This window comes from Erythrolamprus reginae, chromosome 7, assembly GCF_031021105.1.
Source record: "Erythrolamprus reginae isolate rEryReg1 chromosome 7, rEryReg1.hap1, whole genome shotgun sequence".
NCBI classification, from domain to species: domain Eukaryota; kingdom Metazoa; phylum Chordata; class Lepidosauria; order Squamata; family Dipsadidae; genus Erythrolamprus; species Erythrolamprus reginae.
This window is the reverse complement of record NC_091956.1, coordinates 52586143-52613322: the sequence shown is the minus strand read 5'-3', so window position 1 is coordinate 52613322 and position 27180 is coordinate 52586143. Positions and strand designations below refer to the sequence as shown.

Here is a 27180-nt window from a genome sequence, read left to right as displayed (position 1 = left end):
ACAAAGCAGGTGTTTTAAAAGTCTTATGGAAGATTAAAGCACCCTTAAAAATCCCATTCCCATCATAGGCCAATTTTATCCTTTTTATTGGTTTTCCAATAAATCCTCTACATGACTTACAATAACCATTTTATCCCTTTAAAAAACCCAAATGGAAAACAGGCCCATCCATTCCAGTGACATATATATCCTACCATGGTCCTTAAGCAAGACTCAAGGAGCATAAGCTGAAATCTCACATGAACAGGCTGCTACTGAAAGAGGAATTATTTTAAGGAATTTCACTACAATACATGTAGAGTTTTAGATATAATAACCAGTAGAGCTACAAAGAGATTTGGATTCAAAAGGCAATGTATGACTTGGATTACAAGTGAGAACCCACATAGTATCCATTGGGAAAACTTTTTAAAATGTGTATCTCCTAAGCTCCTGTGGCAGCACTTAATCCTGGGGAAAAGACAGCTTTTTAGATAAGCTATATCGAAGTTACTTGAGTTGATGGGTCAAATATTATTTCTCATCTCAACCTATCCCAGAGCATTGTAGGAAAAACTGATGCAATATCAAATCAATAAAATAACTACATATGAGTTTTCAGGAATGGTATAATATACTGTAGCTTCTCTAAGAACCTCTGGAGATCAACTATCTGTGATGTACTAATTGAAGTTAATTGACCAAGGACAAGGTACCCCCCTCACAGATTACCATGGAGATTACCATAGCATTTACCACTGGATAATTCTCCTCCAGGAAATGGTGAAGCTGATATATATGCCAAACATAATTAAAGGTGTTCCTGGCTGTTGATGGAGTCTGAAAAAAATTGAGAGATTCATACTGAGAAGTATCTCCAAAGACTGTACCTTCCCTTCTGGGGAAATGTAACCCTAACTAGGAGGGGGATTAGTTACTTCTTAGAGATGTAATTCTGCACAATGACAATTTCCATCTTGACTGCATTTGACTTCCATTGATTTTCTCTCATCTCATCTGTTACTAGCTGAAGGCAGCAGCCATTCAAAGGAACTATGTGATTATCATAAGAGAATTAACAGACAGGGCGTTGGTCTTACCTGATATGCCTCTTCTCATAAGGTGGAACTAGCATTCCACCTTATGGGTTATCCTTGTCTATTCAGAATGAGGACTGTCAATTTTTTTGAGAGGCTCCGCCTTGCCAGGACTCCCAGCTTTGACAAATACAAAGAAACAGACTCGAGTTGGCTGCTCCCAGAACACAGCTTCCAACATCCGGACCACCGATAAAGCCATTTCTGCAAAGACATTAGCCCACCAACAAAAGCAACCATTGCGCAGGTCAAAGAAGGACCGATCTTGGAAAGGGTTAATGCTAGCTCTACCCTACGAGAAGAGGCATATCGCATATCAGGTAAGACCAACGCCCCTTCTCCACAGTGGGCGGAGCTAGCATTCAGGATGAAACATAACAAAGTGAAAAGTCCCCTGGGTGGCAATAGTTCTGGTCTGCCTATTGGCTCTCCTTGTAGACCCACTGAAGAACCCTGCAGCCAAAAGTTGCCTTCGCTGAAGCAAAGGAGTCAATTCTGTAGTGCCAGATACATTGAGAAGGTAACGCCCAGGTGGCTGCCTGGCAGACCTTCTCGAGGGACGCCTGGGTCACCCAGGCCGCTGAAATCACCCCACTTCGCGTGGAATGCGCCGTGATGCAATCGCGTTGCTGTAGTGAAGAAAGATTGTACGTCTTTGCTATTGTATTGCAAATCCACTAAACAATGGTTGAAGGCAAAACTCTGAGACTCCGAGAGCTCTCCAAACATCCACTTTCTCTCCAATGGAAAGGACAGATTTGGGGAAAAATTAGGAAGTATAAGTTCCTGCTCCCTGTGCAACAGGAAATTAATTTTGGATATAAAGGCTGGGTCTAAGTGGAGAATGATGCTGTCTGAATGAAACACACACAAATCTTTATGAATTGACAAGAGCGGACAGCTCCAAAATTCAGCGGGTTGAGTTAATTGCCACCAGAAAAGCAACCTTCTGTGACAAATACTGGAAACTGGTGGACCTCAACGGTTTATGGGGAGGCCTCAGTAAGGACTTTAGCACCTAAGTCAGGTCCCAGGTGGGGTATCGGTAGACCAGTGGAGGATGAATATTTGAAGCCCCTTTTAGAAAATGGCTGAGAACAAGCAGTCAACAGGCAGAGAACTCAGCAGGTGCTCCAGCACAGTGGCTGGAGAAATCAGCTGGGTATTGGGTATTCAGCTGGGAAGTCCTGGAATCTCAAATCATGTCCCAGCACCTCCTCGTAGGTACGGCGAGTCCATGGTTCAGGCTCGACACTTGAGGCTTTGGGGACCACAAAAAGAATGGAGTAAAATCCCTGTCCTTGTGCTGGATGGCTTGAATGAACAGCAGGTGATGGACTGCAGAATCCATAAGTTCTTTTGTTGAAGGTACTTTGGATATAGGACATCTAAGGAGAAACCTCCATGGGAGGGAAAGAAATGCCAGAGAGAGACCAAGGCAGATCATCTCCCGGCCCCATTTGTCCTGGGTGGTCTGCTCCTACATGCTTGAATAATGAACCAGGCAACTCCCGGTGGGAGGATCAGATGGAATTATCTGGAGTGTCAGAAGGGACAACCTCCTCTTTTGCCCTGGAATGGTCACTTAAATTGCTTTCCCCCTCCCAGATCTATCTTGGGACTGGCATTGTCCAGATTTGTACTGACCTTGGGGTCAGGAGAAGCTGAAACTCTGGTCAGGTGCCCAAAAAGGCTGCCAGGAATAAGGGGATGGTCGGAAGTTGCCCTTCTGAGAAAAGGATGGGGGAGATGTTTTTTCTGTCCCGAGATTCGACCAAAATTGAGTCCAATGCTTCCCCAAATAGGGGACGCACCAAGGCCAAACACCTCTTATGGCCAAACACTACTTGTGGCGGGGCGGGTATCTGGTGGTCACTGACAGAGCCAGAGCATGCCTCTAGCTACCACAGAAGCAGTGATGGCCTTAGAGGCAAACCGAGAGACATGTAGAGTGGTATCTGCCAAGAATTGGGTAGCCACAAAGACCTTGTTAATATCCTGTTGGGCCCTAAACTTAGAAGGGATGTGTTCTTGAATCTGGCATAGCCAGATGAGAGATGTGCGGACAAAGAAGGACACTGTTGAAGAAGCTCTGACCAGTCAGGCAGCTGCCTGATGGGCCTTCAGGAGGGCCCATTCTGTCCTTCTGTGTTCTGGTTTCAACAATTCTTCCGACTCTCCCGGCATGGTGGTAGATGTGTGGAGGCTCTTACTGGGGCATCTACCAATGGAAGAGTCAGAAGAGAGGCTAACTCAGGTGCAATGTTGAAATACTTGCAGTCAGCTGAAGAAGGCATGGGTCCTGATGCTGGAGATGACCACTGGTGTTGAACATTGTCCAGAAACAGGTGCAGGCCTGAATGAAGTCCATCTCTGGGGTGTATTCTGCAAACAATGGATCAGGTAGAAGAAGGGTTTGGGGCATCAAGTCCAGCTGCGTTATGGGCTTTGAAGAGCAGGGACTTAAAGAGTCCCAGCGGAAGGAGACCAGATGATATTGGGTGCTCTGGTGAGAGACCTTCATCCTCTTATAATCTGAGGGCACCTCTCCTCACTCATCCTCCTCTAACAATTGGACCTGGCTCTCGATATCAGAGACCCCAGAATAGCAGTCTAGACTATCAGGACTCTGTCCATAACTGTTGGGTTGGCAATATATTGGCTGCAGGTGTTGCAGACTGCCACAAGAGGGAGCTAGCATTTATAGCTATTTTCTCTGAGTCACCCTCTTTGTTCTCTGTCTAAGCTACTCACTGTTAATGGCCAGGGCCGCCATCAAGAATTTTGGGGCCCCATACAGCCTAAGTGTCTGGGCCCCCCTCCGCCATTTTAAAACTACTTTATTTTGCGACATACCAATTATGTATTAAATTTACCTTTCACAAAAAAAAATTTAAACCCTGCCACTACAACAAGGTACACTTGTTTGACAGATTAATAATATGAGTCATTTTGTTAAATCTTTTGGTCAAGTATGTTTATTACTATAGTGCAAATATGACATCATAAAGGAAAGCACAGTGAACTGTAAACATACAAATATTTACTAGACAACACAACAAATAATAAATATAACATTATAAAGTGCAGCTGCTAGGGCCACCAGTTCTGTCATATATTCAGCTTTAGTAAAGCCGCACTGATTCCACATGTCTCTTCAGTGGCCTCTCAGTTTTTGACCAATGTGTTAATAACGCAAAAAATATATTCAAGTCACATCAACATATTACATACATATAAATAAATAACCAGAACAGTGCAAATACACCAAATTAACAAAATATTATTAATTTTGCCATCAACAATATTAAAAGCAGCAATAAGATGGCACAAAGGATAAAGACAAAATACCCCTGCACCACACTAGAAAAATATTTGTTTTCACAATAATACTAATAAATAACAGGTAACCAGAAGATAAATTATACGCAATATTTAAAACTATACGTAAACTCCACCATAGGTGTAAAAAAAAGTCAACCAACTCAAATCACGTAGAACCTCTATTGCAACGAACAGCTGGCTCCAAAACAAAGGTGCAAGTTCGTGCAACAGAGTCTGTGTGCTGGCCGCATCACAAGGACTGCACTTGTGCATGTGAATGGGGCTCCCCACTTCATAACTGCACTGCCACTCCAAGCGCTGAGGAGCTCCACGCTTCATAGCCATGCTGCTCATGACTCTTGATAAATGTATCTGTTCTTTTATGTACACTAAGAACATACACACCAAGGCAAATCCCTTGAGTGTCCAATCACACTTGGCCAATAAATTTCCTATTCTATTCTATTCTATTCCATACATTTAAGCTCCGTCTAGTTACCTTCTCTTATTCCTACTTGATGCTTAATGAAAATATGCCCTAATATAATAGGCCGTTTGACAGGAGGACAGGATGGGTTGCCAAGGCAGCCCCTCCCTCCCTGCCTGCCTGAATGCTTTTGAAGGGGGTGAGACCTTGGTCTGAGTCACAACAACCCCCATATTTAAGCATCCCCCCTCTTCATTTCAGCCCTGCGGTGATCCAACAGGTGAAGCGTTCTTTCTCTGCCACACCACCACCCCTTCCTTCTCCCCCATCCCAAAACACTCCCCTGATCTGTGCATCCCGCTCTGATTTCTTTGCCCCTACCTTGCTCCCCCATTTTCCATTCTAAGCAGGCTGCTCCAAATAATAATAATAATAATAATAATAATAATAATAGTAGGTGGAAGACTAGCCTTAATACAGTTCAACACCAGTCTCTCAAAACATTTCATGATAACAGATGTCAAAGCTATTGGTCTATAATCATTAAGGGACACCACTACCTTCTGCTTGGGGACTGGTACTATAATAGATGTCTTCAACAGGTGAAGCTTTTCTCTCCTCAAATTCCTCTCTTCCCCCTCCCCGTCTCCCAGATCCAGCTCTGACATTGCTCTGCCCAATCCAAGCCCCCACCCACCCTTTAATCCATTCTGCCTGGTTGCTTGGAGCAATCCAACAGGTGCAACTTTCTCTCCACCCTACCCCTCACTCTATTTTAGCAGGTCCCCTCCCTGCCTGGTGGGGGCAATCCAACTGGTGCAGCTTTCTCTCTCATCCCCACCCCTCCTCTATTTTAGCAGGTCCCCTCCCTGCCCACTAGGCCCAATCCAACAGGTGAAGCTTTCTATTTCCCCCTCCTCTATTTTAGCAGGTCCCCTCCCTGCCTGGTGGGGGCAATCCAACTGGTGCAGCTTTCTCTCTCATCCCCACCCCTCCTCTATTTTAGCAGATCCTCCCTGCCCACTAGGCCCAATCCAACAGGTGAAGCTGTCTATTTTCCCCTCCTCTATTTTAGCAGGTCCCCTCCCTGCCTGCTTGGAGCAATCCAACAGGTGAAGCTTTCTTCTCCTACCCACTCCTCTATTTTAGCAGGCCCCCTCCCTGCCTGTTGGAGGCAATCCAACAGATGATGCTTTCTTTCCCCTCCCACCTAACATCTCCCCCAAAGGGCAACGGTGGACAGGATCCCGTCGGGGTTATTGGGAGGGGGGCATGGAAAGCCCCTATGACGGGGAGGCCTCTAGGCGGAAGTCTAACAGGGCAAGCCGCTCCCACGCGGTTTGGCAAGAGGACGCAGCACCTATTCACACACAGACACACAGCAGTTTTACCTGCACCTCGCAGGCTGGGGAGATCTCCAGGGTGGCCATTGGGGGAGGTTTTTCGGGGGAGGTTTTTCTGGGCAGGTCCGAAGGGTTGACCCGTTTGGAGAGGCTTGCAAAGGCGGCGCAGCAAACCCCCGAAATCAGGAAAGCGATCGAAGCGAAAATGAAAGAGATGCGAGCAGGCGAGGAAGAGAAACCGGACATGGCTTCCCGACCCTGGGAAGGCGGGGTCGGGCGGGGGGGTGCAGTGCGTGTGACGGGGGGGAGCCGAGCCCCACTACCTGCCCTGCCTATCTGCCGAGAGAAGCCCCGCGCGGCTCGGCGTCGAAGGGCGGATGGGAAACTTTTGGGTCGGAGGCAGCTCTCCTTGGGCGCGGGAGGAGCGGACCGAAGTCCCCGGGCCGCCTCTCTTGCAGCAGAGAAGAAAGAGTGGCGGAGCGAGCGGGCGGGCGGGGGCAGCAGCGAGTAGCCGGGGGGGCGGGGGGGCTAGAGGCGCGGAGGATTGGGGAGGTTTTGGCGGGCGCCGGGGCCCGGGGCCCCCCAATTTTCCAATTTGGCCGGGCCCGGGACAGCAGTCCCAGTAATACCCGTCTATCGGCGGCCCTGTTAATGGCTACTCACTGTTAGGTTTGCTCTGCAATTCTCTGCATGCTATGTACTGTTGTTATATATTATAGCTAAAATGTGTTTAAGCTTGATGTCTTTGTTTACTGATTATGACAAAGGGAACTAATAAGAAAGACTATGTACTTAATAATGTAAGGATTGGCATTCTGACTTATTTTGTGCATGACTTTAAATTGTTTATCTGAATATGTCATTTCTCAAAGTAAACTTTAATTCAAGTTATTATATCTGTGTGTGGCTGAGTAGCTATTCACAACTAATCTCATTTCTGTGCATGCACAACCTTGGTAAACAAGGATTATTCTGCTCATACATTAACATGGACTTTGTCATCTCGTATTGGGACCAGTCTGCTCTCCCTGCATAAGGCTTGGGAGAGAGTGCTCTGATGCCAAAGAAGGGAATCTGCCAAAATACTGTAGGCTCACTGCCAAGCCCTATTGGATCGTGGCAAAAATCATCAGATGTAAGTTGCCCGGATTGAAGGGAGATGGAACCTCCTCTGAGGTGGCCCTATGTCCTTGGTCACTGACGGATGCTTCGGCACCAAGAGCGACTGCACATGTGGGCGGGAGAATTGAGTTGGCGAAACTGGCCGATCCCCAAATGACTGGGTTATTAATTGCCAAGGCTGAATTATCAAGGGCCAGCTGATCCCCAGATGGCTCCTGGGGCACGAGAGGAGGAACTCCGCCCACGTGGGTCAGCAATGGCTATAGCATGTTAAGATAACTGCTTGCATAGTTTCTGCAGAATTTTGTCCCTGTGGCATTTCAGTTAGTCCTTGAGCTCTGCAAATTGTCATGAGAGCCCCTGGCAGGGGCGTGACTAGATGACCCTAGCTGGTCATCATCAGGGACATGGCGGACCAATTTCTTTTGGCATTTTACACGTTTGTGCTTGGTAGCTGAGGTGACAGCATCCACCATTTTGGGAGAGCCCTGATTGACAGCTGGTAGAATGACAAGAAGGCCACCCAATGGTCACTGTCAGAATTGGCATGGTGGAGGGAGAAAAAACCTTGGTGCCAACCAGAACAAGCCCTGTGCAGTCCCTGCACCTTCCACGAGGCCGAAACCAACCCCCACGGCTGTCGGACCTTGGATAAACTCTGGCTGTGCTGTTGGTTATGAGTGGAGCTGAACAATCAAGCCCTCAATCCGTGAGCCGACGGTTGAAATCACAGATTGGGGAAGTCGTATAAGTGTTTGGCTCCTGTGATGAAAAAAAAAACTTCGGTAAGCCAGAGACCAGGTGGGGAATACAGGACCTCCCACCTATGCAACGAAAAGAGTAGCGGCAAGTTCATTACTGAACTATTCATATTGACATAAATTAGCATCACGAAAGAAGAAAGAAAATACTTATTTCATTTACAGAGATACTGGATATATTCATTTACCTAGCCAATGTTTCCATTGACAACCATTTCATGAGTCAAACTTAGAAAAGTGAGAACTGGAATCATATTGGTTTTTAAAAAAAAATATTCTGAGTGTTCAGGCCAGAGAGGCAGGCTTTCACAAGCTATTAGGAATTTATGTGAGGCCTGGATTAGGATTAGAAAATACATTTGCATAAAAATCCTTCCCAATTGGGGTTAGAAGCAGAATACTGAATTGAAATGTATGTTCCATCAAGAAACATGAGACAGCAGTTCAGAAGAAAATTCAATTTGTTCCTTTCATTAAAACTTCTACATCTGTCTAAATTTTAACTCTACAGGAGGCTTTTTTTAAAAAGGCCATCAGTTTGTGGTAGTCATGCATAATTTTTAGCGTTTCAGTATGGTTTTTTGTGGTGGAGTGTCCCAGGGTCTTGCACATTGCTGCCTTCAATAGCTTTCTGCTATGTAAACAATTACAATCCCACCAATTTGATCTTATTTGCTAATGGTTTCAGGTGGAGGGGGTGCAGCATAGGTCAGGGAAGCTGCATGGTTGAAAGAGTGCACGGAGGTTCCTTCCTCCCTCCCCTTTCCCTTCTTGTACTTTGCCTTTCAAGCAGGCAGCTAAGTGGCTGCTGCTGGGTGGGTGAAAGGAGCAAAGAAGACTTTGCAAGTCTGGTTGGGAACCTTTGAAGGAATATTGAAAATGATGATCACGTGACCACAGCAGCAGTGTAGCAGCAGCCAGTAGCATAGATAAATAAATACATTTATTTCACTTTTTAAAAAAAGAGGCATTGATTCTGGGTAAGATGCTCAGCCCACTCCTCAAAATTAACATTATAGTTTGAAGTTTGATGTCTCTATACTATTAATGTATACCATGGACAGTCCACAACCCGTTATATGTCAGGGTCCTCTTCAAAATGATGGACAAACAACTACTATTAATGTGAGATGCAGATGCTCTATGGCTAGCCATATATTCCTAGACAGTCCAACAATACATAGGTATAAAACAACATATTCCAAATATGACATAATCTTTTAGTATCATAAACAAAACATTTGTTTAATATATTTGATTTAAAATGCATAATGCTGGCAATGTGATGCCCTAAATAATTAGCACATTTTTCCCCTTTATATAGCTGTGGTTCAGATTCTCTCACCACCACCCCGTCGCCCATTGCTTAGTAAACTATGCATACCATAATTTCAATTTGGTTCATATGCTATTAACAATAGCTATCATACAATCTTTACATGTGCATTTCAGAACCCAGGCAAAACAGAGCATTTACAAAATTTCACCCCCAAATTAGAATGCATTTTAAAATATGCACATTGTCAGACTACATGCGACTTTAATAACTGTTTTCAAACTTCTAGTATTTTTTCAACTCCTACTTTAAAACTTGATAGACCTATTTCAAATATATACTGCTCAAAAAAATAAAGGGAATACTCAAATAACACATCCTAGATCTGAATGAATGAAATATTTTCATTGAATACTTTGTTCTGTACAAAGTTGAATGTGCACAACAGCATGTGAAATTGATTGTCAATCAGTGTTGCTTCCTAAGTAGACAGTTTGATTTCATAGAAGTTTGATTTACTTGGAGTTATATTGTGTTGTTTAAGTATTCCCTTTATTTTTTTGAGCATTGTACAGTATTTGAATAGGAAGGTGTTGTGGTGCCACTGTGGTAAAAATGAAGTACAGTGAACCCTCGAGTTTCGCGTCCTCAAGGATCGCGAAAGGGCTATTTCGCTAGTTTTCAACCCGGAAGTAAACTCCACCATCTGCGCATGCGTGCCCTTCCACGCATGCGTAGATGGTGGAGTTTCCCCGCCGGGCAGAGGCTTCCCTGGGTCTTCCCCCTCTTGCCCCGGTAAGACCCCAGCGGCGGTGGGCTGGAGCGCGAGCTTGGGGCACCCTAGCTCCGCTTCCCAGCTGAGAAGCGGAGCCGGCAACAGCGTGGGCGGGCGGGCGGCGCGCGCGAGCTTGGGGCAGCCTAGCTCCGCTTCCCAGCTGGGAAGCGGAGCCGGCAACAGCGTGGGCGGGCGGCGCGCGCAAGCTTGGGGCAGCCTAGCTCCGCTTCCCAGCTGAGCGGATCTGGGGTTTCCCCAAGCGCGCGCGCGTTGCTGGGGCCGCTCCCCAGCTGGGGAGCGGAGCCGGGGTTTCTCCAAGCGCGCGCGCGTTGCTGGGGCCGCTCCCCAGCTGGGAAGCGGCCCCAGCAACGCGCGCGCGCTTGGGGAAACCCCAGATCCGCTCCCCAGCTGGGGAGCGGCCCCAGCAACGCGCGCGCGCTTGGAGAACCCCCGGCTTCGCTCCTCAGCTGGGGAGCGGCCCCAGCAACGCGCGCGCGCTTGGGGAAACCCCAGATCCGCTCCCCAGCTGGGGAGCGGCCCCGCGCGCGCGCTTGGAGAACCCCCGGCTTCGCTCCCCAGGAAACCCCAGGCGCGAGCAACGGGGTGGGCGGGCGAAGGGCGGGCGGCGGTGGAAGTAAAAACACCATCTGCACATGCGCAGATGGTGTTTTTACTTCCGCACCGCTACTTCGCGAAAAATCGATCATCGCTTGGGGTCCTGGAACGGAACCCTCGCGATGATCGAGGGTTCACTGTATTGCAGGCCAACTACCCATAGCCATAAATTCAATCCTGACCGGCTCAAGGTTAACTCAATCTTCCATCCTTCCGAGGTCAGTAAATTGAGGACCCAGATTGTTGGGGACAATACACTGACGTTTGTAATTTTCTCACAGTGCTGTAAGGAACTATATAGTGGTTTGTAAGTGTAACTGCTATTGCTATACCTGCAATATATGCATTCCATGCATCATGATACATAGTGGGAAACTCTTTAAAACAGAGGTGAAAACTTAATTGAATTATTGCATTATTTGGACTTATAAATATACAATAACTTTCTTAAACAATAGAAAATAGCAACCTGGGCAAGAAACCAAATCTTTTTCTGCAAAACATGTTATTTTAAATTACTCATTGCATATGTTTAAAATAAAGAACAGAAAATCACTTCTAAAAACAATAAGGTACTTATATAAGGAGAAAATATTACTTAATGTTTAGTAATTATCACATGCCGTTTTCTGTTCCCAAAAAGTTGAGAAAACATTCTGTGATTCCTTACATGAAGTTCAATGTTCTTATTTGTTCTAAGAAAGTATACTCTAGAAGTAATGAGTAAAAGTTGATCTGAATGATAAACTAAATTTCATCTTGTTTATTAACTGAATTTACTATGAAAGAATTATAGTTGGTATACAGAGATTGTAAAACAATTGAAATAAAATGTGTGACCTCATGAGCTGAAGATAGAAATGTACTTAGCACTAAAGGAATAAAATTAGCATAAATGTAGTGTCTTTGTTAATCATCCTATACAGGCCTAAAGCATCTTTCTTTAAGAACTCTATTCTTAACAATAATATGACACCTTCAAATAAATATCAGTATGTGAAAAATATGTTCATGCAACCTATAAGAGAACAAGAAGTAAAAGAACATAGGTTTTATTTAAAACACAAAAGTAATTAGAGAGAGAAGAAAATGAAAATAAAGGTATTTATAGGAGAATCATGGAAGCAGAACAATATAGGTTAAGTGTTATGTAATGTAGTTTTTTTTTAAATGTAAAAAAGGAACTAGTTCTCAGCATATACAAATGTATAGCTGGGACTCAGACTGATATTATAGGTGAATGATACAGAACCATTATATATACCAAGTATCTATCAATAGTTGTATATATAATAGCATATTGTCAGTGATAGCGAACCTTTTTTCCCCCTCAGCTGCCAAAAGGGTGCCCACACATGTGATGGTGCGTGGCCACACCCATAATGTAATGGTCACCACTCATGCATGCACACACAACCCCCTTGCGCCGCCCCAGTGTTTCTGAACCTCTGGTTGGCCTGTTCGGTCATTTTTCACTATCCACAGGCTCCGGAGGCTTTTCTGAAACCTGAGAAGGGCAAAGAACAGTCCAACGGGTAAAAATGGACTCCCCTGTGCCCTCCAGAAGGCTGAAAATCAGCTGGCCAGCACGCGCATGCGCACAGGAGTTATCATAGGGCAAAGCCTCGTGTGCCAACAGGTATGGCTCCGCATGCCATCTCTGGCATCCATACTATAGGTTCGCCATCACTGGCATATATTGTATACAATATCTAATTGAAAGTCAACAGAAAACATGATCTATTACTATAATGAATATACCTATACACCTAGTCATCTGTGCATGAATCAATGTGTTTAGAGACAGATTAATATATATTTTACCAGGAAAGCAGGTTGTTAGGTGCTCTATTAATGCTTCTTGCGTGACTTGTTTTCGTGCTGAGTTCATTGATGAGATGGCCAAGCAAAGGATTTCTCCAAGTGGAATAAATTGTGACTGACTGATGGGTGACATACTGATTGGCGATACATCACCTGTAGATAGAAAATGAGATCTGGTTTAACCATCGTGAAGTGATTGCAATGAGATACATACATGCTTCCATTACAACTTTAGAGTAAAGCCTAATAATATTTTGAAAACATAAAAGACGCATATTGTATTTTTATGGAGATTAAAATAGCAACACCTATTTAATTCAAAAGTTTGTCTTAATAACTGAATGGAGGAATAAAGAAAGGAGATTAAGATTTATAATTAACAAGATACATTTGCAATTAAAACAATTTTAAATAAAGTGTATATTAAGTTGTAAATTCTGTATAATTAAATTAATTAACTCTAGTACCGGTATAACATTAGCAAATTAATGAAATAAGTATAACAGATAGGTAAATATTAAACAATTTACTCAATGTATCAGTGACGTCAGAAATTCAATGAAACTATTGGAAAGTAGTATATTTAAAATCATTGAGTGCTCTGACCTTAAATTGGGATTTTCAAAAAGTAATGAACGAGTACATATTCTGATTCAAAAATGTCAGAACTTACAATTTTACCTTCTAGGTTATTTTAGCCAAGCTTTCTATTTATCCAAATCAAATATTTTACAATAGTTATATGGGTATAATATAGATCATTTTTAAACAGCAGTAAGATTATTGTTTTAAAATTATCGACTATGAACTCAGAATCAATTTTAGGAGTTAAAAGTACTATATTATTTTCAAAACTGCATTTTGTCTATTGTTCTTAAGATTCAAAGCAACATGGTAGAAAAGCGATGAAAAACCACAATAGGAATATGCAATTAACTTCATGCTCTCTTTTGGGGCTTTTCAAAAATACTTGGTAGTCACCTTATGCTCCTAAGGTAAGAAGACTTTGATAGAAAATTGTCAAATGATTTATTTAAAATCAAATATATTTGGAGAGTAGAGACAGAGACAAGATACATATCCCAAATCTCTGTAACAATATTGTGACTGGAAACAGGAAGTATATGCAGTGCTAATGCCCTGCCTGATATCAGTAGACATAAATATAAGTTTGTTAAATGTTTTAGAAAAGTTAAAGGGGTTGGATTCAATCTCCAAGTTCAATATTTAGTACTTATTGATAAGCAAACATTTTACAGTGGTACCTCGGTACTCAACTGCTTCAAAACTTGTTGTTGAATTTGGTACTTTTGATGCAAAAATATTGCCCAATACTCTTTATTTGGTATTCAACGTCCTGCAATAGGAAAAGGCAGACAGTTGGGAAGAACAGAAAGAAGTCGGTCATGCACGGAAGGTCACTGCAAAAGGAAGAGGGGGACCATAGCCAGGGCTGTATTAACGCACGGGCCTGATGGGCACTTGGCCATGGGCCCCACGAGCATAAGGAACCCATACTAATCTCTGCATGTTAACCCTTCAATGCACCTTGTATCATATAAATACAGCAACTGTATTTACTAGATTACTAAGTATTACTGTTTTCAAACCTTGTGTATTGTTAAATGTTTATCATGTTGATTAGTTGTTGCTGCACTGCGTGATTTTAATGTTTCAACACAGATTTTGTTGGAACTGCCAATAAAATAAGTATGTTTAATTTAATCGACCATTTACATTTTTATTCCTATGAATAGTTGTCATAGGAGCCCTAGTACACTACTTTGTCTGGGGCTCATAACACTATTAAGACGGCCCTGACCGTTGCAGAGTATGTCAGCGATGCAAGGTTGCTAATATAGGAAAAGGGAAAGACAGAAAGTCCTTCCCAGTGAAAACAAAGGGTCATGGGGGGGAGTCACGTGGTATTTTTTGGCAGTCATTGGTTTTAGTATTTGTCATGCCTCTCAATTAATTGTATTAATTAATTGTATAGTAAATACATACTATGCAAGCTGTGCTACATGGTCAGTTGGGGCCACAAATATTCACATATTACAAATGACTATCTGCATTCACACAACATGCTAAACTGCTGAATTGAGAACATTATGGGAGAAGAAAAATTCCTCCTATTTTACCTGCAACTCCACTGCTGATAATACCAAGAAAATAAGTTGGATCTTGCTTCGTCCCCACCCAGAATTTTTATTTTAAGGGTATTTTCTTGCTAACATTAATAGTGGGCAATGAGTGATCTGTTGAAACTTCTAACAGAATGCTGATCAGATGGGAGGTGGGAAAACTGGGGAAAACTCCCAGAGGATCTGTGGGCCATCTATCAAGCACCATATGTACTCTTATTTGCTTTTTAACATAAATGTGAAAGTCACAGCGAAGTTCAGAAATAGATCTGCCAGTTTTAATAGGTTGAAGAACAATGAACTGGATTTCAGATTGCCCACAAATAAGGCAACCTCAACAGAAGAACACTTATGAAAGTTCTTTTTATTACTGAGCAGCAAAATACTAGGAAGCGTTACTAAAGAAAAAATAATAATAAAGAAGAATAAGTCTTGCTAATATAAATACTTTGTAAATGAAGTATTGTCTGGCATTTTTAAGGATACAAACATGGAAATATAATCTAGCCCAATTGACTAAAATTTTAAAATATTATTGGACTTTTAAAACTATTCAACAAATTCCCTACTAAAGTACAGTAGAATCTCTGGTCACGACCATAATTCGTTCCAAAACCTATTTGGTTGTGACATGAACTAATTTTGAAAATTTGGCATTTACAAAAAAAATGGTGCAGAAGGGAAAATCGGCCACGGAAAAAAAGTTAATTTTTTTATCACAACCCGATTTGGTTGTGGTCAGAAGCTTTCATGTCCAGAGGTTCTACTGTATTATTATTATTATTATTATTATTATTATTATTATTATTATTATTATTTAGATTTGTGTGCCGCCTATCTCCGTAGACTCCGTATAAGGAAACAGATACTTTAATGCAGTAATTTCCCCCCATACTCATTCATTCATTCATTCATTCATTCATTCATTCATTCATTCATTCATTCATTCATTCATTCATTCATTCATATGATTTATAAGCTGCTTAGTCCAAAATGTTCAGAGCTGCTTACAAATTAAAGAAAATAAAAGAGAGGAAGTTTTAAAATAACCCAATCAACTTTCTAGTCAAAGGTTTATACTGAGAAAAACATTTCTGGCAGCAAAAACAATCTTTTATGGGGAGGGCAGTCTGCCATGCCCTTAATTCTTATACATTTTTGAAATTTGCTAAATACTATCAGGTTGGTGCTAACCAGATCTCCAAAGAAGAAGGGCACTGGCTATGGCAGATCAAAAAAATAACAAAAAAGTAATAAATGTTTACATACATCTAATTGTCCCACCTCTTAAAAGCCTATCAAAATTCAGTTCTGTTGATACTTTAGATAATGTTAGTACTCTGCAATATATAAACAAGCTAACAATAAATGTTTGTTTGTACTGAAGTACTATAGCTTTAAGAAGTAGTGTTGCAAATTGCCATAAGAAGGAGCCAGAAAGCATGATTCTCTCTCTCTCTGCTCTCTCTGTTCTTTCTGCTGATTCACTGTGACTGATGTAGTAACCTCTATTTTATTTGATGATAGTTTTTATGTATTTGTAAACTGTAATGTATGTCTGATATGTAAGACAAAGACAGGGTTGTAATATTATTATTGTATTGAGAGATATGACTGATTTGAAAGTATATGACCGGACTGTTTAACTTGACTGTGCTAGTTCTAAAGTAAACACTAATTGAACTTTAATGTATCTATTTTATATGATTGAATATTACTCATATCTCCTGGATATCTGCTGGAATTCCACGTTTTCCTCCGTGCATGTCCTTGATAACTCAAGGATTGTTCTGCACACTCCTTAACAGATAATGACTACATGTTGTGTATCATGACAGTGCAATCCTCATTCATTTTCTCTGCTGTCAGAATTAATTTTAAAGGCACTCAACTGATGACTATAAGCTACTAAATGACTCATTTAAAAGTCAAGTACATTAGTAAAGCTTACAAAGAACCAATGTTAGCTCATCTTCTTTCTTCTCACAGAAATAATAAGTGGCCACATTTTATCCCAAATATCCTTTGGGACTAGGAAATTTCAAGTACTTTATAAGAATAGTAAAGCAAATAATTTCCGGGATGCTCAAATGCTGGAAAAGTCTTTAATTTCATTAATAATTGCAAAATACATTTTTTTAAACCAGAACTATACCAGTTGCATTCGTTTTAAGCTATACTAGGTTTTGCACAGTTTATCAAAGTCTACTTTTCTAATATATGCATAACCAGAATATATGGATGGCTGAGTTTTTAAGAGATGAAATTGGTTTCACTTTAAAACATCAGTCAATTTTTTAAAAGGTGAAATGTTAGGACCCATTCAATTCAGGAAAGTATCCCCTGCTCCCCCACCCCCTTCTCCAAATAGAGGTTGATGGCAACAGTTTTTGCACTCTGGTTTTAACACATTATAAAATATATTTGCCATGGTATAACCGTTATGGACAATCAAGGATAAACTCCAACCATTAGAACCCTTTTAATTAATAAAAGATGTTATTTCTTCCGAATGCTACTCCTCTTTGCTGGTATGGACAAAATCAAACTAACTCCCATTAAATTATTATATTCAACTTGTCAATATTTATGTTACAAATGAAAAGGAAAACTAAGGGCCACAATATAAAATGGTTTTAGAACTTGATTGTGCGTTTTATTCAAATGCTTCCAATAAAGGCCTTATAACTACTGCTATTAAGTAAAAGAAACAGCAGTCAACTCAGAACAAACAAAACAGAAATTCCTGCTCCCTGTTACCTTCTCATTTTCAGTACCCAGCATGAAAATGTCTACATAAAGAAATTGTATTAGTGAGCAAGATGTTGCTTATAGATTCAACAGAATTGTAAAACAGAACTGAATTTCATTAATTTACAAAGCTATTGTACAGCTCTCAATCATAAATTACTATCCCATTTTACAGACGCAAAATAAAATGCAAAGTACGTACTGTATAGTGAAGTTAGTAGCTATACCAGTGATGATGAATCTTTTTTGATGTTGTGTGTCAAAAGTGTGTAAGTGCACCCACAACAGAGCGTGCGTGTGATGGCACCCATAATGCAATGCGCACCTCACCTGTGCATGCGCTAAGCATGCTCACCCAATGTGCCCTACACAGCGCATGCATGCATTCCCTGCGCATGCATCCCCGTGCTCCATTTTGAGCCTCAAATCCTTCCTGCACCGAGCCAGTTACCACTTCCTGGCTGGTGCGTCTCCATAAATGAGAAGCTGCACCCTCCACCGGTCTTCCTGGGACAGCTACTTTCCCAAGGCAGGGATGTCTCCCCTGGCTTGGAAAAATTCCCAGAGGCAGACCCCCTCCCTCCACCCTCCAGCACATCCGAAACCTAGAAAGGTTTCTGGGCAGGGCGATGGGCAGAGCCACGCATGCTCCTCCACTTACCAGCTCTCTAGCAGAACCTGGTGAAGCTAAAGCACCAGAGGCTAAGTTGCATCAGCAACTCCTTGCTTAGGAGGGGGCAACACTCCCCCAAAACAGATTTATGGAGTCACCCCTGGCTTGGAAAAGTGTCTCTCCTGGCTTGGAAAGTTGTTCTTGGTTGTGCGCTGTCCTTTAAAAGTGGAACAAGTGGGAGGCAAGGCTGCTTGAAGAAGGAGCCATTCCTATTTTAAAGAAAAAGCTTCCTTTCCTCCCTGCCAAAGGCTGGTGCGAATCTGCCTTGGCTGCTGGCGCTTTGGCTTCGCTGGAGCTGGGGAGCGTTGGGGACAAGAGGGGTAAGAGCCAGGATGCCTCCTTTCTCCTTGCCCACCTGGAAGCCGTCCCGCTGGGTGCAGCGTCCTGCCCCCTTGCCAAGGGGAATGGCGTTGGTGTTGGGTGTTCCATTCCAAAACTGCTTGGGGGAGGGAGAGGAGACAAGCTCCGGCCACTGCAATGTTTAAAGGAGTGTTGGGCAGGACTTACTTCATGATCGATCCCAAAGGAATGGGAAGCATTGGAGTCTTTCAGAGTTATTCATCACGCACGGTGTAGCAGAAAAAGGAAGGAGATGGTTTAGTGACATAGCAGAAATGCTTCATATTAAATTACGCATTCCTACCAATTTATAAGTCTCCCTGCCCGAGCGAGCTTCTTGCAGGACCCCAGAGTTCATTGAAGCCTCCTGGAAATAAAAACAGGCTGCGGAGAGAGAGTGCCGCACCCCCGTGTACCCCGTTGAAGCCGCCTGGAACTAAAAGTGGGCTGTGTGAACCCTCCCCGCACATGTGCGTGCATCCCTGGCCAAAACCCAAAAATCAGCTGGCCAGGAGGCATTTGCACAAATGCTGTCGACTTGACCTAGATGTCAGCTTGCATGCCCACAGAGATGGCCCCATGTGCCACCTGTGGCCAGCATGCCATAGGTTCACCATCACGGAGCTATACAAATTAATATGATCTCCGTTATGCTAATTAATATAACTGTCTTGTGCATTATTATGTGAAATCTTTAATATATCTAAATATCCAACGTTTTATACACTGCAACACAGAAGAAGAGATAAGCAAATATGGCTTCTGCAATTATTTTTATTCCATTCACCAGCAATTGCCACAAAATGTACGATACTTCTATTTTCTACTTTCTAATGAAACAGCAGTTGTATCTATAAATTTCCTGATCTCATCTTGTATTACATCAGTGGGTAAGCATGAGTATTTGTGTACACAGAAGAAAGAATAAACTGCATATACAGTAATACATCTACTTAAGAACTTTTCTAAATAAGAAACGGGTGTTCAAGATTTTTTTGCCTCTTCTTAAGAACCATTTTCTACTTAAGAACCTGAGCCCGGAAAAATTTCCAAGAAATTTGAGAGCTACACAAAGGCCCAGCCAGTTTCCTGCCATTTCTCCTAGGTTTCTCTCTCCTACACAATGTATGGGAGGCAGCCTCATGCCGGGTGTATGGGAGGCGCGTGCTCCTCCTCGCCGACTCAAGAGTCCCTCTTTGTTTTTTTTAAGCCCTAAAGTTTTGGATTTTTTTGATTCCCCTCACCTCACCTTCTTCCTTCAGCAGTGACTGTCCTCCTCCTCTTCTTCCTCCTCCTTCTCCCACCCAAATTCCGAGCTTTTATTTCTTTCCTAATGGGTTTGCACGCATTATTTGCTTTTACATTGATTCCTATGGGAAATATTGCTTCTACTTACAAACTTTTCTACTTAAGAACCTGGTCACGGAGCGAATTAAGTTCTTAAGTAGAGGTACCACTGTACTCTGTTCTGGATCATATGACCAGGAGGAAGGAGGATAGTAACGACCACTCAACTGCATATCCCATATGTGAAAGATAATCTCTTCCCCATTTTCCCCACCCACTGGCAATTTTCAGTCAAACGTACTATTCAGAACTTCCTTTTTCCAGCTTCTCAAACAGTACCAAATCACTATTTCTGTACTACCAAAAAAAACCCTCTTCTTCCCATAACTCATATCTTATCTACAGGTTCTTGCCAGTCAGTCCATTAAGAGTTATGAGAAATAACACATGTTACATTTGATCAAATAAACCAACTTTATAATCCTTTTTTAACAATTTTGATCCGCATAGTGTCTCAGAATTTGATTCTTCTCCATTTGTCTTTGTCACCACTAAGAAGTTTCTTCAAAATTTTAACATTTCTCGTTTGTAAATTCAGATTAAGATTCCCAAGTCATTCTTCTGGTTTGTTATTTGTATACACCTTTTAATTATTAAGATATCACTGATAAATCCAGTATAACATTTTCCTTATCATTTTTGTAACCTGTTATTGTTAAATCCACATTCAAATCAACCTTAGTCTTAATCTTGTCCAGAACCTATAACCTCTTTTAGATCAATTTTTACAATAGGCAATCTTAACTCTTGAGTACCTTATTCTCCAATATTAAATTCTTCCAAAGTTAGAGAATTTTGCTCCATTCTGTACTAGTAGCTCTCTTCTCCTTTAATTATTTCTTTTTCCTGATTCTCTCTAGCATCCAACCATCATTTCAAGTTATCATTTTCTTTTTCTAATCAACATATTCCCACAACAAGATTTCCAAATCTTCATATATTTTAAAATAGAATTCTAAACAACCCACAGGAAGGATCCCGTAATTCATTTTAAAAATTATTTAAAATTCACCTAGTCCCTTAATTCATTTATAACTTTTCAAAATCAACATTCAGATCAAACTTTTGCTATTTAATCAAAAATAACTATTTTTAAGTCCTTAAATTTAAATAAAACTTATTTTGCCATGGTGTTTGAAGGTGCTTAATGTTCAAGAAACCATTGTGATGCAACAGATGATACAACAGTGATTGGTCTCATTTGAGAACGATGAATCCGCATATAGATGGAAGGTCGAATAATTAGCCTTGTGATGCAATAAGAACAATCTGGAACTGAACACACTCAAAACCGTAGAAATGGTGGTAGACTTTAGGAGAAACCCTCTCATACTATCACCTCTTATAATACTGGACAACAGAGTATCAACAGTAGAGACCTTCAAACTTCTAGGTTCTATCATATCTAAAGACCTAAAATTGACACCTAACCTCAAAAATGTCATCAAAAAAGCCCAATAAAGAATGTTCTTTCTGCGCCAACCCAGAAAGTTCAAACTGGCCAAGGAACTGCTGATACAGATCTACAGAGGAATTATTGAGTCTGTCATCTGCACCTCTATAACTGTCTGGTTTGGTTCTGCAACTTATAAGACAGACACAGACTTCAGATTTACTACCAACCTGCCTTCCATTGAGGACCTATCTGTATAAGTCAAAAAGTGGGCAGTGAAAATATTTACAAACACTTTGCATCCTGGACATAAATTGTTTCAACTCCTACCCTCAAAACAATGCTATAGAGCACTCCACACCAAAACAACTAGACAAGAACAGTCAAACTATTCACTAAGGCTGAATTATTATTAATTTTCTCATTGTTCCTGTCACCCATCTCCTCCCACTTATGACTGCATGACTGTAACTTTGTTGTTTGTATACTTACTATTTATATTGTTTTCTAATATGATTTGATTGCTTATTTGTACTCTATGACTACCATTAATTGTTGTACCTTATGACTCTTGATGAATGTATCTTGTCTTTTTATATACACTGAGAGCATATGTAACAAAGACAAATTCCTTGCCAATAACGAAAAAAACAAAACTGACTTTACAAGAAGTGAGACTGAAGTCACAAAATGTATTTTATATTCTGTATTGGAATGACAATAATAGAGTAGGATAGTTAGCAATTCATAAGAAACAGAATTGATAGAGAAAATGGTAAATTAACAGGCAATAACCATCAGTGAGATGAAACAATGAGAGATATGAAATTTTCTCAGAATGATCAGATCATAGTTTGATTTTTATGATTATATAAGGAAATTTGATACTATTATTTTTCATAAGGCTATCCTTAAACCTATTTACATATAACAATGATGTTAAAAGTTTGTCTTAAAAGCCCAAATTCCTTTTTTCTATTCAGTCTTAGAAAAAAAAATCACAAAATTTGGTAAAATGTGCCTCTCAAGGAATAAAGGAACTACTATGAAAATACATACACCCCTCCATCCCATCCTACAATGCAAAAGCACCCATACAGATATAAATTATTGTCCTTGTAGTTTGGCCTTATTTTACCCACCCACATACAGTCCCTTAAGCAATTCGTACAGTGTAGGGTAAGTAACACAAACTTACTTGGGAGTAAGCCCAGATAAAAACAGTTCAATTTGCTAAGTAATAAACAGGGGTTTTTCAATGCTTTAAATATCATTTAAAAGAAAAGTCAGAATAAAATCTGCCCAGAATTGTAAACTGCTGTGCTGATGAACCACTAGGAGGAGCACTTTTTGTAGAAATACTGTAGACAGTTGTTGGTCTTAGGAAATACACTACTGTACAGTACAGTATTTAATTTTGTGCTGACTTGCAAAATATACTCCCATACTTGTAAATAGATAGATAGATAGATAGATAGATAGATAGATAGATAGATAGATAGATAGATAAATAAATAAATAAATAAATACCATAAATAAAGAAGATATCTCCCATTCTTCTGGTGTTTTTCCAAACATTTTCTTATCTTTAAAAATGAATTAGGTCTAGACTAGCCCAGGTTGTTTTTCAAACAAAGCCGACAAAATGTAAAACAACTCAGAATCACAATTATAATAATAGAATAGAGCTGGGAGACACCTTGGAAATCTTCTAGTACCTCCCCCTGCTCAAACAGGAGAACAAGTGACCATCCTGTCTCTTCTTTAAAATGATGGAGCACCCACAATTTCTGAAGGCAAGCTGTTACACTGGTTATAATTGACCTCACTGTTGGGAAGTTTCTCTTTAATTCTAGGTTGTTCCTCTCTTTGATTTGTTTCCAACTACTGTATTGTTGCTTGTCTTGTCTTCTGGTGCTTTGGAGAATAATTTGACCCTCTCTTCTTTGTGCAGCCTCCGAATACTGGAATACTTATATATTATATATTTATATTTATTTAGATTTGTATGCTGCCCCTCTCCGCAGACTCGGGGCGGCTCACAACAAAGTGAAAAACAATTTATAACAAATCTAAATTTCTACTAAAAACATTTTAAAAACCCCATTTTCTAAACACACATACATACACACATACCATTCATAAATTGTATATCCCCGGGGGAGATGTCTCAGTTCCCCCATGCCTGACGACACAGGTGGGTCTTAAGGAGCTTACGAAAGGCAAGGAGAGTAGGGGCAGTTCTAATCTCCGGGGGGAGTTGGTTCCAGAGGGTCGGGGCCGCCACAGAGAAGGCTCTTCCCCTGGGGCCCGCCAACCGACATTGTTTAGTTGACGGGACCCGTAGAAGGCCCACTCTGTGGGACCTAATCGGTCGCTGGGATTCGTGCGGCAGCAGGCAGTCTCGGAGATATTCTGGTCCAGTGCCATGAAGGGCTTTAAAGGTCATAACCAACACTTTGAATTGTGACCGGAAGTTGATCCGCAACCAATGCAGACTGCGGAGTGTTGGTGAAACATGGGCATACCTAGGTAGGCCCATGACTGCTCTCGCAGCTGCATTCTGCACGATCTGAAGTTTCCGAACACTTTTCAAAGGTAGCCCCATGTAGAGAGCATTACAGTAGTCGAACCTCGAGGTGATGAGGGCATGAGTGACTGTGAGCAGTGAGTCCTGGTCCAGATAGGGTCGCAACTGGTGCACCAGGCGAACCTGGGCAAACGCCCCCCTCGCCACACCTGAAAGATGGTTCTCTAATGTGAGCTGTGGATCGAGGAGGACGCCCAAGTTGCGGACCCTCTCCGAGGGGGTCAATAATTCCCCCCCCAGGGTAATGGAAGGACAGATGGAATTGTCCTTGGGAGGCAAAACCCACAGCCACTCCGTCTTATCCGGGTTGAGTTTGAGTCTGTTGGCACCCATCCAGGCCCCTCCAGACACTGGCACATCACTTCCACTGCTTCGTTGACTGGACATGGGGTGGAGATGTAAAGCTGGGTATCATCAGCGTACTGATGATACCTCACCCCATGCCCTTGGATGATCTCACCCAGCGGTTTCATGTAGATATTGAATAGCAGGGGGGAGAGGACCGACCCCTGAGGCACCCCACAAGGGAGAGACCTCGGAGTCGACCTCTGACCCCCCACTAACACCGACTGCGACCGACCGGAGAGGTAGGAGAACCACTGAAGAACAGTGCCTCCCACCCCCAACCCCTCCAGCCGGTGCAGAAGGATACCATGGTCGATGGTATCGAAAGCCGCTGAGAGGTCAAGAAGCACCAGGACAGAGGATAAACCCCTGTCCCGGGCCCGCCAGAGATCATCCATCAACGCGACCAAAGCAGTTTCCGTGCTGTAACCGGGCCTGAAACCCGACTGCTGGGAACCTAGATAATCGGCTTCTTCCAAGGATCGCTGGAGCTGGGCTCCCCAACTCCCCCCTGATTAAGAAGGGAGCGGGTCACCCTAAACAGAGCGGCCGGGTGGGATTCCGCTGATGCAATCAAGGCGGCATGGTACGCGCATCTTGCCGCCTTGAGCGCCACTTTGTAAGTCTTAATAAACGCTCTTACAAGTGTTCGATCAGATTCAGACTTACTCTTCCTCCATCGCTTCTCTAGACGTCTCTTCTGGCGTTTCAACTCCCGGAGCTCCTCGTTGAACCATGGAGCTCTACGGGGTCTAGCGCCATGGAGAGGTCGCAAAGGCGCAATCCGATCAAGAGCCTCCGCTGCAGCCTTGTTCCAGGCTTCCGCAAGAGACTCCGCCGAACTGTGGATGAGTGCATCTGGAATAACCCCAAGCGCCGTCTGAAAGCCCTCTGGGTCCATCAGGCGTCTGGGGCGGAACATCTTGATTGGTTCCACCTCCCTGCGGGGAAGGATTGGAGCCAGGAAGTCAAGCCGTCGTAGAAAATGGTCTGACCATGACAAAGGCAACACTTCTAAGCCCCTTAGTCTCAGACCATTGCTCAATTGCTCAGAGAGGAATACCATGTCGGGTGCGTGTCCTCCCTCGTGAGTCGGACCCTGTATTACTTGAGTCAGGTCCATGGTTGCCATGGTGGCCATGAACTCCTGTGCCAGTCCAGAGGCTTCGCCGAGTGACGGCAGATTGAAGTCCCCCAAGACAATAAGTCTGGGGAACTCCACCGCCAACCTGGCTACCTCCTCGAGCAGCACAGGCAGGGCTTTTGACACGCAGCTGGGAGGCAGGTACGTGAGAAGCCCACCTGAACCCCTAAGTCCAACTTCATCAAGAGAGACTCACAACCCGCAATCTCTGGAGCAATGAGTCCACGTAGGCAAAGGCACTCCCTGGCTATAATAGCCACTCCTCCCCCCCTTCCCTGGGGTCGAGGTTGATGCCATATCTGAAACCCAGCTGGGCAAATTTCAGAGAGAGGAACTCCTCCCTCTGGGCCCAGCCAGGTTTCAGTAACACATGCCAGGTCGGCCTCCTCATCCAGGATTAAGTCCCGGATGAGGAGAGCTTTATTTACCACCGACCTGGCATTAAGCAGCAGCAACCTGAGCCCAGGGCCAGAATTACACTCATCACCAGTACCCAAGATTGAGCTCACAGAGCCAGAACAAGGGACCGTTATTAAGCAACGGTCCCTCGTTCCCCTGGAACGGCTAACTCTGTGGCCCCCGCCATATCTGCCTCTCCCCAGTAACCGGAATATTCTGACCCTCTGTCACCCCAGAGATTAGTGCCCCCTCCCCTCCTGCCTCTCCAGCATCAGGTGGGCCAAGTCTATCATTCATACTGTTTCCATTTATCACATTCATACCATAATCCCACCCGCCCCAACCATTACATTCATACCAATCATTCGTCCCATATCTACCCCAATCATCCATTAATTACGAAACCCCCTAGCAATATTAAAATGAATTAAATTAATAATAATTAAAATACTAATAATATATATCACAATATAAAATAGAGAATAAAAAAGTTCATAGATTAATAGTTAATAGTATAAAATCAAGGCTTAGCTATGAATTAAAGTTGGTAAAGTGCAAGGTTCTAAAGTGCTAAAAAATATAGGAAATAATTGAAAATCAACTATCCATCAAGCCAGCAATACTGACACCAGTTCTTAAAGGTGAGTTCTGGGGGAAAAAAGAATTGATCAGGGGAAAAATGTTGTTGAGGGAGAAATCTTGGCATATTGTTGTTAAGTTTTTGGTGCCAGCCACGGCCACTGGCTGGCACTCTCAGGTCTTTCTCTGGGTTCTCAGTCACTTCCACTCCTCTGCTCTTACAATGCTTCCAGGTCTCCAGACCCTCTGCAGTCTTATGAGGTCTTAATAGAAACTCCATCTGGGCTCAGTAGGGCGAGCTTCAGGCACTGCCTCAGTCTCAGTTCCTCTTTCCTCCTTCCTCTTTCTTTCCTCTCCTTCCTCCCACTAGTTCATTCCTCCATAGTCCCTCCGGCGCCGGGTGCTCCCACCATACAGCTCCTTGGCGTCTCGGGTCTATGCAGTGGGGGGAGGGCAATTTCAGACGTCGCCCCTCTTTCTCCCCTCTCTCCTTTCCTCTCGGTGCACGCTCTCTCCTCCCGTCAGCTGTCCTTCCTTGCACACTCGAGACCCCTCCAGGGGACCGTCAGCTTCAGGAGACCTCCTCCAAAAAAGGCTTCCCCCGGAGTCTGGGTCGTCCAAGCCAGTTGTTTCTTGGTTGGCTCCCTCTCCCTCTCCCTGGCCGTCACGGTCCTCCACTCTTCCCTTCTCCGACTCACCCGACTCACTCCCGGCAGCGCGGCTCAGTTGTAAATAGCAGCCGCCATTCCTCCGTGTCTCCGCCAACCCGACTCCAGGCGTGTTCGTGGCCAAACAGCTCGCCACCGCCACGAACACCGCCGAATCTAGGATTTCTGGAAACGGGGACACTTTGCCTCCCCAGAACTTCAAAGCAGTTGCTGACTCAACGGGGGGTTCCTATATTTTTTCTTTGATATTTAGCCGCTATATTCC

The 27180-nt window shown here is 42.8% G+C and overlaps 1 protein-coding gene across 2 annotated transcripts in view; it reads right to left on the bottom strand.

Annotated features, from left to right (window-relative positions):
• The window catches only part of STOX2 (storkhead box 2), a 210117-nt gene that overhangs the window by 22668 nt on the left and 160269 nt on the right, over positions 1 to 27180 (bottom strand). For both annotated transcript variants that reach the window (XM_070757505.1, XM_070757507.1), the window contains exon 2: positions 12544 to 12696. In XM_070757505.1, coding sequence (XP_070613606.1) covers positions 12544 to 12696 — 153 coding nt within the window. The remainder of the gene's footprint in view (positions 1 to 12543; positions 12697 to 27180) is intronic.